Source organism: Cupressus sempervirens, chromosome 9 (genome assembly GCF_028749045.1).
Source record: "Cupressus sempervirens isolate cs-2001-9-10 chromosome 9, ASM2874904v1, whole genome shotgun sequence".
NCBI lineage: Eukaryota > Viridiplantae > Streptophyta > Pinopsida > Cupressales > Cupressaceae > Cupressus > Cupressus sempervirens.
Window position 1 is genome coordinate 370,515,146 of NC_143126.1, and position 14,993 is coordinate 370,530,138.

General features: G+C 34.2%; 1 protein-coding gene across 10 annotated transcripts in view; it reads left to right on the forward strand.

Moving 5' to 3' along the window:
• The window catches only part of ALY3 (DNA binding protein), a 129,771-nt gene that overhangs the window by 96,461 nt on the left and 18,317 nt on the right, over window positions 1-14,993 (forward strand). For all 10 annotated transcript variants that reach the window (XM_089800153.1, XM_089800160.1, XM_089800156.1 and 7 more), the window contains one exon: window positions 12,025-12,307. In XM_089800153.1, coding sequence (XP_089656279.1) covers window positions 12,025-12,307 — 283 coding nt within the window. The remainder of the gene's footprint in view (window positions 1-12,024; window positions 12,308-14,993) is intronic.

Genomic DNA, 14,993 nt, shown 5'->3' on the forward strand with positions numbered 1-14,993 from the left:
ACATTGAGATTAATTTAAATAATAATTGAACATACATTACCAGGGGACATTACAGATCCCAAGGGTGATTGTAGATGTATTTTGTCATTTTTCTCACATCCAATCTCACCCAATCCAATTTTCCTATGGCCTCCAAAAGAAGATCAGGGACATGCGCTATACATAAAGACCAAAAAATGTGTTCTATATTGTTCTTGGAGGATCCTACCTGCTGCCACATACGACGCCACATTGTCACTTATGCACCACATCAGTAATCCCTGCCTTTGTCACGAGTTACTCTAACATTAGAGCCAAAGTTTCAATTGTCTTTACCTTGTTGGAGGCGTCCACAGATTTCAAAAAGACCTCTTGATCCTTGCAAGAAACCAAAAATTGATGATGGTAGGGTTTTTTCCATTTGTCCATCCATTTGGAACTATGGTCTAGCCAAATTGTTTCCATTGTAATTTTTGCTCTTCTACCTTTGGTGTTAGAAACTGCATCTTTGAGCAACCTGCAAGCACGAAGTAAAATTAATGTTAAGTACACAATCTTGGTTATTAAAATAACTCATATTCAACAGAAATAAAAAAAATTGTAAAAGATTTAAGAATTAAAACTAGTTCCGATAAAAAAAGAATTAAAACTAGTGAACTAACCTGCCACTCAAGTCTGCAAGAGAAGGCGCCTTGTAGTTCTTTCACGCCTAGGTAATTCCCGTAGTAAAATTCAGCCAATATGGACTTCTGCAACATTGAAGGGGATGTTGTTGGAGTGCTAGAAATTGACACATTGAATTTTTACTTGCCCGTGCACATCGCTGTTCCATCGAATACCCTCCAATGATGGCTATTTTCCAAGTGTGTTTCTGTTCCCAATTAATTTTTACAAAAGACTTAGTGTTCTATCATAGAGTTCTTAATCATAAATATTTGTAAATCATCTAAAGGTGTGTCTGCATGATTCATTTGATATTATTTTATAGAGCTTAGAAAAATCGTAATATAAAAAAGAATCAGTTACAAAACTGAAAAGCTATAAATACTTGGGTATGCAATGTAATGGTGAGAGTTTTTGGGTTCAATTCCTAGCAACTTTTGTGAGAAAGAGTTATATTTTCTAATCTTGTAGAAGAATAAAAAGTTTGTGATCTCTTCCATTTGAGAGAGGAAGAGACAATGGTATTTCTGGTCTGAGTCAGAGTACATATTTTTACACCGTTAATTGTTTGAAAGTTCAGTTTGCGACCATTTCTCTAAATATCTTTGGATGTGATGAACTGCAGTTGATTTACCCTTTCATGTATATATTTTTACTTTTTCTTAATTATTCTTTAATGAAATTGCAAGTTATTATTTGAGCTGTTGGTCATTTGTGCCAATGTGGATGCATCTTCCTGATGTTAAATTGTACTCCATTCATAAAATTTGGATTGCATGGTTTCTAATTTTAACAACCACTCCTGTAGAATGATTCTTTGTGTTCATTCTCCTTTCTTGTCGTTACTTTTGCTAGTTTTGTTTTAGTTTGCTTGCCTTTCCTGCTTATTGGTTAAAAACGCACTCACAAAAAAAAAACATTTCATCATAAGAGGGAGCTGGACATTAAAATTTCAGAGTAAGGTGGTTAAGTAGTAACAACCTCTCCAACTGTTGGCTCATTTGTCGCTGCTTGTGGGGCATCTTATGGTCAATTTCAAAGCAAACTGCAGCGACAAATATTTTAACCAGCATGTGAGTAGGAGATCCACAATGTCAAAATTCTAGATCTGGAAGGTAGAGTACCATGAAGAATGATTTTGCAAACTGGAGAAACTTCTGAATTTTTTGCCCCAAATGAACTAAGAGAAAATTCATTTTGTAGAAATTTGGAAGCTCCTTGGTGTATTGATGGGAAACTTAGTTACTGGTTTGAGTTTGATTTGAAATATGGGTCCAAAAATCCAGTTTGCTGCTACGATACAATTTTGGAAAGGGTTTTGGGTTCGTTTGTACAAAAACATGTAAAAATTATAAAAGTATATACATATTTATGAAGCCTAGAAGCATAATTAAAATTAGAATGTCACATAGTATCATAAAATCATATGATTTAATCATTTAAACAACAAAAACACTGTAGGCATAAACTTTAAACTTGTAAGTTGTAATCATAGCATCATGAATCAAGATCATACCATCATATATTTGAAGTTCAATATCAAAGATTAAAAACATTAAAATTAAATCATGATCCATGAATTGTCCAGTAACAAGGATTCCTTTTGCAAATGCGATAACATTGCCATCGTATTGATATGTTCCAAATGCAGATCTGATGACCTATAAATATGAGAGGAGACACGTCTCATGAAAAGACATGTCTCTATGGTTAGTCATTATTAACTAATATATTAACAATAACTTATATATAACTATATCTATATAAAATATATATTATATAATATAACTATATATATATATATATATATATATATGTATATATATATATTTAATATGATATAATATTATATATGTATATGTATATTATAAGTAGATATAAGAGTATTTTCTAAATGATGATCTACCAATAACCATAAAAGATTTATCTTCAGGTCAATTCAATCCGATTGAAGCTACAACCTTAACACTCCCTCTTTGCAAAAGGGAGTATTGTTATAGCACACATTATGCTTTGAAATATAAGAAGAGATATCATCTAGTATGATATTCTTGGAATGGCATAAATAAGGATATCAACATATATCCATTAACTTAGATGTTATCTTTCAATATAATCCGGAAGTATGATTAAACAAGAAATATCAATCATATGCTATTCATCATACTTGTATTCTTTTGGCATGTGCACTGGCATCAAATCCTAGATGCCTACCAAAAGAATATGTTATATTTTGGAAAGATGTGTGTTATCTAATCTCCGACACTTTGGGACAACAACTGAATGTAGTTTAACAAATAACAGTCATTAACTTAAGGACTACCACTTAATGTAGTCCATCATGACAAGTATCATGACCTGTGACACACTCTAGGACATCAACTTAATGTAGTTTGTCATGATTTGTTTATTATCATTAATGTCATGAATTGATGAGAGGAACTATCACAACATATATATTAATGTATACAAACCATTTAGGACATGATCATAAAGTATCGAGTAGCATGAGATATCAGTATGTGAAGTAAATCGAAAATATACATATATGCATGTATATGTATTTGCATATGCATGCATATACATGTACATACATATATGTATATGTATGTTCCATATATTAATATCAGATCCAACCGAAGATATTACTTTAACACTCCCTATTAGCGAGGGACGATATGATCAATTTTTTAATCTCAATAATCTCATGATTTCCGACTCAATCTAGGATTATCATGATTTACTTATTGTCATGACTTATGACACAGTTCGGGCCAACAAGTTAATGTAGTCTATGATGATAGTGGATCAAGAATGTTGAAGTATAGCATCAGTGGAAGTGATATACTCATTACATTGAGTATTTGTATTCATGATTTATATGAACATTGTTTTATATCTTATATTATTGATAAGAATAATATATATTATATATATTATACATTATATAATAATATTACATATATGCTTAAAGGTGAGTTATACATATAGTGAACTAAAGATTAACTATAGGGACACGTCTCTTGAAGAGACATGTTTTCTTTTCTCATATTTATATGAGATCCAAATCTGCATTTGGAAATCATCAATCATATTGGCAATGTTAGTACATTTGCAGAAACGATCCTACACAAACAACAAAGAATACATCACAACAATCACAGTATCATAATTTTTGGCTCATTCTGGGACTACATTTTAATGTAGTTGATCATGATACATTTTGTTAACATGATTATTGACACATTCCAGGACAACAACTTAATGAAGTCTATCATGATAACATGGTCAAACTATTGCTAGATCGTCACCTTACAATAGCGACCTCGCACATATATCAAATGAAAGATCTTTACCTTTGATGACATAAATCACAACAACATCATGTAGTAACTCACATGATATCCACCATGAACCAAGTCAGAGGGTGGACCCACCATAGTTGCTCCTAGAGGGTGTTCTATAGCTGCATGATTTTGACGGGCTTACTCCTATGTACATTGTGAGAAAGTAACGACTTATCACCAGGAACTCGGACGATCGATATAAGATTTCGAGGGAGTTCGATAGGCATTCTTGAGCCAAGAGATTCTCTAAGGGAGTAACTACATGACCTGACTTTCTAGGATCGTTGTTCAGAGGGAGAATTACGAGTTGAAATTCCTTGTTAATGAGTTCGCTTAAATGCTGACTAGGATTCGGTCCCTTATCTTCCTTAACTATAGAACACATTTATGTCATGAAGAGAATAAGTCGAACCATGCGACTAACTTTTGTGTGGGGATCACTTTGTGTTACATTTATCAAACATGTTTGACTCCAAATATTTGTCTTCTATCGGCTGGCACAAAAAAAACCAACACGCAATCTTGAAGTTAAAAGTTTTCATATTCATGTCATAGACAAAAGTTTAATCGACTCCAAAGAAATTTTGTGCAAAGAAGCATCATGGTAGCGGCCCCTTAAATTTGGTGTATAAACAAAATTGCATCAACCCTATTTCCAACGTCGCTTACCCCATCTGCAGACATCTGTTACAACTTTATCATCATGATCCTGTTTTCTTTAAACAAAGTCTCAGAAGAAGGATGAGCGCAGAGGAAATGAGTGCAAATGAAATAATATAGCTCCGTCTGTAGAAGCCTAGTTATGTAAGTCATCTGTTTGTCTTGTCCATACATCATGAATACTTATTATATTAAAACATCCTATATTTTAATGCTTATAATGAAGCTTATGTAGTCTTGAATCCATGTATTTGTCATGTCCCCAATTTCTGCCCTTCCTTAGTGACAACATTTCTAGCAAGGTTGGTCTATTATCTGGTTCCCATAGGCCAGCAGACCATAGAGGGAACCAACCCAGGGGCTTTGAGAGTCATGCATGAGCTTCCCAAGTAGTTTGGAGCAGTAGACAACAACTTCCTACAATTTAGGAGGGATTCCTAATTTGTAAGGATTGACTAGGAGTGGTCTAGGAGGCATTTGGAGACCTCGACGAACATTTTGGAGACTTAGAGTGCATCTCCTATTTTTTAGGAGGAACTCCCAATTCAGTGACAATTCTCTCAGAGGTGCACACAGTAGGGGAGTCACTGGGACTCAATTTTGGTTGATTGGGGCTGTCTCCTACTTTTTAGGAGCATCCCTAGATTTTAGGGATGGACTGCTAGTTGACCCATCTTGTCCGGCATCAGTCACAGACAGGTGACAAGGTCAAATTCATGTTTGATTGGTCATTTTGAGCCTTTTGGGACCATTTGGGAAATATTTTAATATATTTAAATATTTCCTAAGTTGGTGATTAAATAAATTAAAATAAGGTTAATAATATAACCATTTTGGAGTAATAAGGGGATTTTGGCTTCAGTTGATCAGGTACACCTATGTGTTATAGCTCGTTGGAAAGGTCTCGAATTATTATACATGATTTTTACTATCTGTAGACTTTTTGGTGCCTTCAGCTATGGAATTTTAATAAAGTAATGTTTTTCCTATAGCATGGACGACTTTAATTGCGAAAATGTTATTTTATTATATTTTATTTAAAGGGAAAAGTGTAATTTCCCTTTAGGGTTCAATTTACAATTGGAAGGGGATATAAGGAGATGGAGACCTAATTTCTTATTATCTTTTGCATATTGAAAAACTTGTTTTTGTGAATTGGCTCTAAGAGAGCAATTCTTCATTTGGGACGCAAACCCCAGGTTCTGGATTGGCGGGATGTAGCCCTCAGCAGTTATTGGCATTGGATTCTTCAGACAGTGTGCATTGTTATCAGGGATAGAGTACACCATTCTTTATTGTGGATTCAGGTTGCAGATTTATGGTTTCAGCGTTACAGATTGATTCTTTCAGCTGGGACGTGATTCCTTGCAGTCTTATGGCTGCGATTTGCAACAGTTTGGCATCATTGTTGGATGTAAGCTCTTTGGAACTGCATTGGATTTATTATTTGGCTTTCTAAATCAGAAATCTGCCTGGTATGATTTATAGCAATTCTGATTTGGTTCTATGTTCTTATTTATTTTCAGTCTCCTCTCATGTTTATTGTTCATTATTCATTACTATTGTGAAAACTATCAAAAAACACAAAACAAAAACAAAACCTTTTGCAACTTCTGTCTATTCTCAAAGACCATCAAAGAAATCACAGGAAAATATAGTTTATTAATTTAAAAACTACAGCAGATCAGCAAGGGCATCTATCAAGGATCTTTCAGTATTCGTTAATGAAGATATAATTTTCCTATTGCATCTTATATATTCTTTCGATACATTTGCAGTTGGCTTTGATACCGTGTTGAGTAATAAGGATTCCTTCTGCAAATGTAATAACATTGCCATCGTAATGATATGTTCCAAATGCAAATATGAATGACTTATAAATATGAGAGGAGACACGTCTCATGAAGAAACATGTCTCTATGGTTAATCATCATTAAATAATATATTAACAATAACATATATATATATATATATATATATATATATATATATATATATATATATATATATATAATATAATTGTATCTATATATATTATAATATAAGTAGATATAAGAGTATTTTCTAAATGATGATTAACCAATAACCATAAAAGATTTATCTTCATGTTAATTCAATCTGATTGAAGCTACAACCTTAACATGAATCATTACAGCAAGTTCAAGTATCATTGTTTCAAGTTGAAGTTTCAACTAATGAGTGTTTGAAGCCAACATAAGCCATTTACATTCACTTTTTAGGTTGTGGAACTCAAAAAATGATCAAATATGTAAAAAAAAGGTCACTTAATTGTCATCCACTAGGAGAAATTTGCTCGGGTTTGATGGAAATTCAACCTACGCAACATAGATTCACCTGGGTTTGAATTGGCTGCCTGCTGGTTTGAACCACCCCTCACATTTTGGCACCTTTACCTTTTTTGTGGTGAACCGAACCACCACGTTCTGGTTCAAATCCATACATGGGCCAAAGGCCAAAACGACAAACTTGGGTAACTAACATGGGAAATTATGGGAGAAAGAAATGAAGATAGATCCCTAGCCCCAAAAGGAGTTGAGGAGGATAAAAGATGTTAAGTAGGAGGTATTGTAATTTTAAGTAGACATTTTTAATTATATACATTGAAATAAATCTTAATTAATGAAAGGGGTAATATTGTTATCTCTATAATTTATTAATTTATATCACTGTTCTTAAAATTGATATGCAATATAATTTCTTATTATCATTATTAAGTTTAATTTAAGTTGCCGATTCAGATCTAGGGACAGGTTTAGTTACGAGAATCCAATTCATGGATTCGTGGATTTGTTTTTTCCCTTTATGATTCATCTCTCTCTCTCTCTCTCTCTCTCTCTCTCTCTCTCTCTCTCTCTCTATATATATATATATATATATATATATATATATATATATATATATATATATATATATATATATATATATATATGGGTTCTTGTGTACTTATTCCAAGTTTGGCCCATAGGTCCATGGCGATCCGTGCTGATTCAGTCGGGTCCGCGTGGATTCATGGCCAGTTCGTGTTGGATTCGCATAGGATCCAGATCTGAGCTGGTGGGTCCGTTCGGATCCATGGATCTGGATGGATCTCTTGGGTCAAATCCAAATCCTATTTGACCCTGAATCCAATTCGAATCCAATTTGTGGCCTAGATATGTGAATCAGGTAACACAGAGGGTAATAATACTAAATAGTCTTTATAAAGGTAATAATAAATAATTTTACACAGTAAGGTAAAATACTTAAAATAAATTATGACATGGGTTTACAATTTTATTTTATGTGACTATTATTAAATTGTTGAAAGTGAGGTATTTATTTATTAAGAAAATGCTATTTTTTATGCTTTTGGTATGGACAAACTCAATGCCCCAAAATCCTTTTGATGGATCCACATACCAAATTAGTGAACCTGAGCCAAGATCTGAACCAAAACTTGCAATCTACACAATAAGAGATAGACTAAAGGCTAGAGAACATATACTGTGTATGGATGTTTTGTGTGCTTTAGGTTTTGCACTTGTTTGCAGAAGACTTGGGGATGGGTTTTTGTGCTATAGGTTTAAACTTTAATGTTCAGAAATATTGATGAGTTACCAAGTCCAAATAAAAATTGGGCCTGCAAAGTTTTTTTGGAGAAATGAGATTTAAGCCATGCTATACTGCACTTTACTATGGGCAAATGAACATTTTGGAGACGATACTAAAATTGACATATAGCCAACTGGTGTTGGATAGGTTAAGCTTTGTGTCTGCTACATATAAAAGTATAAATTGAATCATTTTTTGGTTTCAAGCCAGTGTTCAATGAGAACTTCAGCCTTAATTCCAGTGATGTAGAGGCTGATTTACACTCTTTTGGAGACTTAATGTGAGCTTTTGCTATAATTTGTTTGAGAAATAAAAATAGAATCACTAATTTATCAAAACTCTACAAGGAGACAGTAATGTAAGAGAACTACATTATACTTCACCAAGATTACAATATCATCATCTGTGCTTGGATTCAGAGGATTTTTGCATTTGCATGAGATAAAATGTTAGTAAAATTTAGTGTACCAGGGTCCTAAATCCCTTCTTTATATTAAAGGGGCTTGATCAACTTGCACACCTAGAGACCCCAAAGCTGATACACTTGAGATTTATATTTAATTGTATCACATAGGAAAGCTCTTTTAATATTCCTTTGCCAAACTTTGCAGACAAATTTTGTTGAAATATCTTTTGCAACCTTAGACAGCTATCTTTGTGGTATTTGAGAGAGGTATCTTCCTTAGGCTTAGTATGATATATATTAACAACCTTGGGTTATTTTTATTGTTATTGATATTCTCCATCTTGATTAATTCAACTTGTCAAAAGCTAGATGAAGCTCTAATGTGATTGTCTTCTTCCACTGAACTTTACCCTTTTGCTTTATTGTTATTGACATTCTCCCAAAAGAATTTAGAACATCAGATAACAATGCATGATTCCCATGGTCTAAGATCTTTAAATGCCTTCTGCATAGCACCTTGTCCTCCATCAATTTATCTCTCGTCATCTTAAAATGTAGTATCACTTTACTATATTGAAGCACATTGTTTAGCTGAACTATTTAATCATCAGCTGATGATGGAGTGTTTTCAGTTTCTTCATTTCCATTTGTTCTTTAACCTATCAACTAACTTGATCAAGTGCTAGCTGAAAATCAGCCATTAATACCAATATTATGACATGAAATAATATGGTTACAACCTGTGCTCAACGGGGACACGTCCCCTTGATTTTTAGACCCACTCCCATTCCTTGTATGATACGAGGACGGATTTTTGCTGTCCTCAATGGCATTTTAAAATGGGAAAATTGGATACAGTCCCCGACATGCCACTTTCAGAGTAGCAGCGTATGGGGATGCGGCCAGAAGTCCCTTGGACGGCTAGATGTACCCTATCCATCCTGGAAACTTCTGGTCGTCCCCTATTGACCCAAGCCAGTTTTGGGCTGCCAATGATAAAAAATAAGGGATTTTTAAATTTGAAGAAAAGGCTAGCTGGCCCACAGGGACAATCCGCTTTGAACAATACTAAAATCCAATTTAAGCATTCAATAATCAAAAAGAAGGAAAAAAATCATTTTCACAGTCACAAAGGAGAAAAGCAGCAAGAGAATGAGCAGCTGGTCAAGGATTGAACAACATCTGAAAGGGGAGGTTAGGGCATCAAATCTACATGATTTAGACTCTTAGACCTATCATCTAGTGATTATGGACAGATATATATTATTGCAGATTTCTATATTTACTGTTAGTAGTTAATTTATAGTATTTACATTTTAATATTTTATGTCATTTCATGGTTGAAATTTGGAGCCTTTGGGCATTGTTTTCTATATGTATGCCATATATTGACAATGAAAGCATTTGAATTTTGTTATTTTGCTTATTGATTTATGTGTAAAATCTCAATTCAAGTCTAGTGTTATGTATTAAGCTTCTAAAATGTCTATGATGAATGCTTTATCAATGTCATGATATGCATATTTTTAATAGCCATCTGCTACCATCTATTAAAAATTGACCCTAAACTGTACCAGTCCTGGAAACACATCCGTCTTGTAAATCATCCCCATCCCTAAAACTTCTGTAACACAGGTTGCAACATGCCTTTTCATTGAGAAACACAGTCTTGTTGGCCATCATACAGCTGGATATCTATGTAGAATTTTCCCCCATACCTGAGGCAAGTAGAGTTTCTCTCCTTTTATCCGTCACAAAGCATTTTCCACCCTTGAACATACCACCTCATAAGAGGACATTGTTTTGATACCTTGATCAATGGATAGATAATTGTTCTGTAATTTTGAATATAAAGTATATTCTAGAATGAAAATGTTTTAAAATTTACCAATTTTAGTTGAGCATCACCGCTGCCTTCAATAAATGTAGTGCTACTTTTTCCTAGCAGGATAAACTGTAATGTTATTGTGTGTTTTTAAATGGAATGGACCAGGCTTTTTATATATTATATGCTTTTGGGCACCTTAACCAGTGTGCTAACCATCATCACATAGACACTTCGCTTGTGAATCAAGAATAGAAAATTCCTTATGTACATCAGCTTTGTTATCCTCATGGTTTGCATCTTTTTGGTTGCTGATATTTACTGTTCTTAAGACACTGTTATTAGGAATATGCATCAGTAGTTTGGATATCCTATGATATGGTATGATATGAGTATGTCCATACACCACACACCAACACCCATCCGCATACACATGCATATGTTCTTGTACGAATACACACACATATGGGTCTGGCAGGTGTGTTCTGGAGCATCCAGTACAGATAAAGGATCACATAATCTTTTCATGTATAGGTTGTGACAATGATGACACACACTGTATGTATAGAAATAATTGGATGGCTTATCTGTTTAAGATTGCTTTTGCTGGCTGTCACTTTTTTTAAGGTTTGCTACAATACCCCTTTGCTTCTGTCAGAATAATATTCTCATTGATCTTTTTGCAAAGATGTTGTTCAACCGATTGATAGTTTAGAGTGACAACTGAAATTTGCGCTCTAGTAGTATCATGTAAGTGTTTACAAAGGTTTCAAAAGAAGGCAGTAAATTGCTTTGTGTTATTGCAGTTGCATCTTTGTTATCCATGATTCCACTGTATTCAGAATTGCAGGAAACTTCTACACTATAACTTTTAGTTCTGTCGATAATTGGTTACAGATTCTTGTTTCTGTCATCTTTGGTCAGATGAATAGATATAGTGCCCTCCTCTCTAGGTGATGGTACATACAAGATTTTAACCTATCTCATAAGCGGCTCTTTTAAACTAGCCATATGTGTGACATTTATTAGCGGCTGATGGTTTTGCAAATAGAAGAATATCTTGGGTAATATAAATAAATAGCTCCTGCTTATTCGTCTCAGAATGGGCTTTGGTGTCACACTATCTAGCAATTGTCTCTACTCAAAGATAACCATCATTGTGTTCTTTGATAATACACAATTCTATGCAATTAAATTATATTGAGAATGATATTCTTAAAAACCACACATCTTTGAATTCCTTACCATTGCATACATTCAAGTTCATCAATTGATCAGTAACTGATAGTTTTGTAAATATTAGAATCTCCTGGTTAATATAATCCAATACCTTTGCTTGTTGTCTGAAGGATCTCTTACATTTACACCTGTCATAATGTCTGGCAATTTTCCGCACTTGAAGATAATCGTCAATCTGTGTTTTGATGTTAAATAATTCCATGCAATGAAATTGCATAAAGGATCCTTTTGCGAATAATCCAGGCAAGTTATTTTCTGTTTTGGTGTTGACGAATTCATTCTTTGTGTTTCAGTTCTCTTGGTAAGCCACGCCGTTTATCCAAAAGATTCCTTCAAGAGGAAAGGGAGAAATTGGAACAGTATCGTGAATCAGTACGGAAGCATTACAATGAAGTACGAGCTGGCATTCGTGAGGGTTTACCAACAGATTTAGCTCGTCCTTTATCTGTAGGTCAGCGTGTTATTGCTTGCCATCCAAAAACACGAGAAGTGCATGACGGCAATATTTTGACTGTTGATCGAAATAGATGTAGAGTTCAATTTGACAGGCCCGAATTGGGAGTTGAATTTGTAACGGTAATTCATTTCATTCTTTCCGAATTATAGTTATTTTAAAATTATAGCCTGTCAAAAAGCTCTAAACTATAGCACTTTATTTTTAAGTATAGTTTATCAAAAATTTCATCAAGTCTTTTTATTTATATTTATATTTATTCCGTGTAGGGGTTAGATTGTGAATATAATTTAACAACAAATTTTACACCAGGTAATTTAAGAAACAACCTAAGCATCAGAGAAGAACTCTAGTTTTGATATTTGATCCAACTCACATATAATTGGTAATTTTGGTGTTGGTGTAAACATCTATCACTTTACAAATAATTGTTCATTCCAATGTTCTTTCAGTACAAACACAATTCCCTAGTTTGTAATTAAGATATTCCGGCATATTGTAGTAAATAATAAATAGAATGCAAACCATTAAAGTCGGAATATTGGATTATACTGAGTAGACATGGACCATGATTATGCAAATATATCTTATTCCATTAGCTAGGGAAATTCCCTGTAAGAGATTCATTATTTCATCAACTTGCTAACTAATTAGCATCTGCCATCAGTTTCTTCCCCACTTTATATTTGGATGCCGTCAGGATAATATGGGGATTACAGCCTCATTGGTTTAGAACTTAAGTTTGCAAGATTATAACTATTCATCAACCTCTTGTTAGACGAATTCCAACTAGAATATTATAAGCTTGTTTCTTATTGCTTTTGAGCTAAGTTTCCAGATTCTCTCCAGCAACCCTCAATGTCTGGTTCGATTCTGTACAAAGTCTGGTCCTTGTCAATTCTCCCCAAATTCTCTTACAGAACTACGAATTTGATGCAAATGCTGTCAGAGGAACCCGGGCAGAATTTGCAGCCCAACGGCCGAACCTGGGCTGAATTTGGTCTCAAAACATTTTTTTAGACTTTTTTGAAGTGTTTTTTTTGCCAATATGGTCTATTCGATCCTCCCAACCCTAAAGTAACCACGAAAATGACCAAAAAATATTGTCTATATGTCATTTATGCATTTGTGAATGAAAATGAACACTTGCTTATAGAGGAAATCCAAATTGACAATAGGTGACATCCAAGTTGACAATTATAGAGGAATTTCTGTAAAAAACATATGATATCTTTGAATCCAGGGCTTAATTTTGAGTCTCAACTTTTGATCTAGCCTGGTTAGAAATCCTCTAACCAATACAAAATAAAAATTCAGATAACTGCTCTTATCTTTGGACAATTCCTTTCATTCCCTAACTGGCCCCTTGATATGGAAATATGTTGCATGCATGTGACCAAGCAAGTGTATCATGTTGAATTGAAACATAGATATGTTGGTGTATTTTGCTTTGTTGCTTTACTATTAGCATAGTGATGTATGGACTTAATTGTTGTTCCATATATACACACACATACATAATTTAAAAAAAATAATTTTTTTTTGTACGGATGAACCCAAAATGAATCCGAACCAAACCCAAAAGCAATTTGGACGAATTTTGAACCCGAATCTTGAACTTGCATCCTTACTGGAATCCAAACCGGCAACTTAGCTGTTGAGGATTTATGATGCTTCCTTATGGTAAATATGAATGCAATTGCTAAGCATGTTCCACTGAAAACACTTTTCTTAGATCAGTGCCAGCTGTAGGGTTGTTATTTGTTGACTTCTTTTCATTTTTTTGTATGCCTGAAATGCACTTTGATTCTTCAATTGACAAAATGATTGAAATGACATATGAGTTTGTATACTCATAAATGTATTAACAGAAATGAATAAACTATCAAATGAGATTGAAGTATAGGTTTTTCTTTCTTTCTAACAATATAAGCCTTCGGCTACTGGACGGTCTTTTAGTTCAATGCAGTAAGTTATATACTGTAAGGTTCTTATAGCCTTAATAAGTTGTGAAATTCCCATTAGTTCTGATTAGGGGAAAACAAGTTTGGAAGGGGTCCTGAATCCCTTTATAATTAGATTTTGAGGGAGATTTGAACCACACTGAAGCAGAAATGAAAAAGATAAAGAATTACATGACAACAACCCAAAACTAACAAACATATAACAACTTAGTAGAAAATGTCATGCAAAGCTCCATCTGCCCAAAGAACACAACACAAAGGCCAAAGCCTTACATCAAAGACCCCATCTCCCAATCAAGGAGATCCACGGGGTTTTGAAGGGCTCCACAAACCTTGACATTGGGTTTTAACATGACTCCCAAAACAATTGTCGCAAATTGCCTTAAAAGATTGATCATCAAAAAGCCAGCTGTAACTAAGGGGTTTTAAAAGGCTCCCCAAACCATCAAAGTAAGTCTCCCAAACAAGGAGATCCATAGGGTTTTGGAAGACTCCCCAAACCTTAACTTTGGGTTTTAACATGGCTCCAAAACCATTATTACATATCGCCTTAAAGATTGATCATCAAAAAGGTGGCTGAAACCATGGGGGTTTGGAAGGCTCCTCAAACCACCATTGGTTTTGACATGACCCCGACAACCAGCTTGGGTTTTAAAATGGTTCCCAAAACCTCAACGGGGTTTTGAAATGCTCCCCAAACCTTTACTATTAGAACAATCCAACCAAGATTCACTTCCTCAATTCCCAAATTCCTCTCCACCTCAATAAAAGAGGATCCCACCTCCACTAGGGTAGCCAAGAGCTTGAAAACCAGCTGACACACCACCATCCGATTCAATCCCAT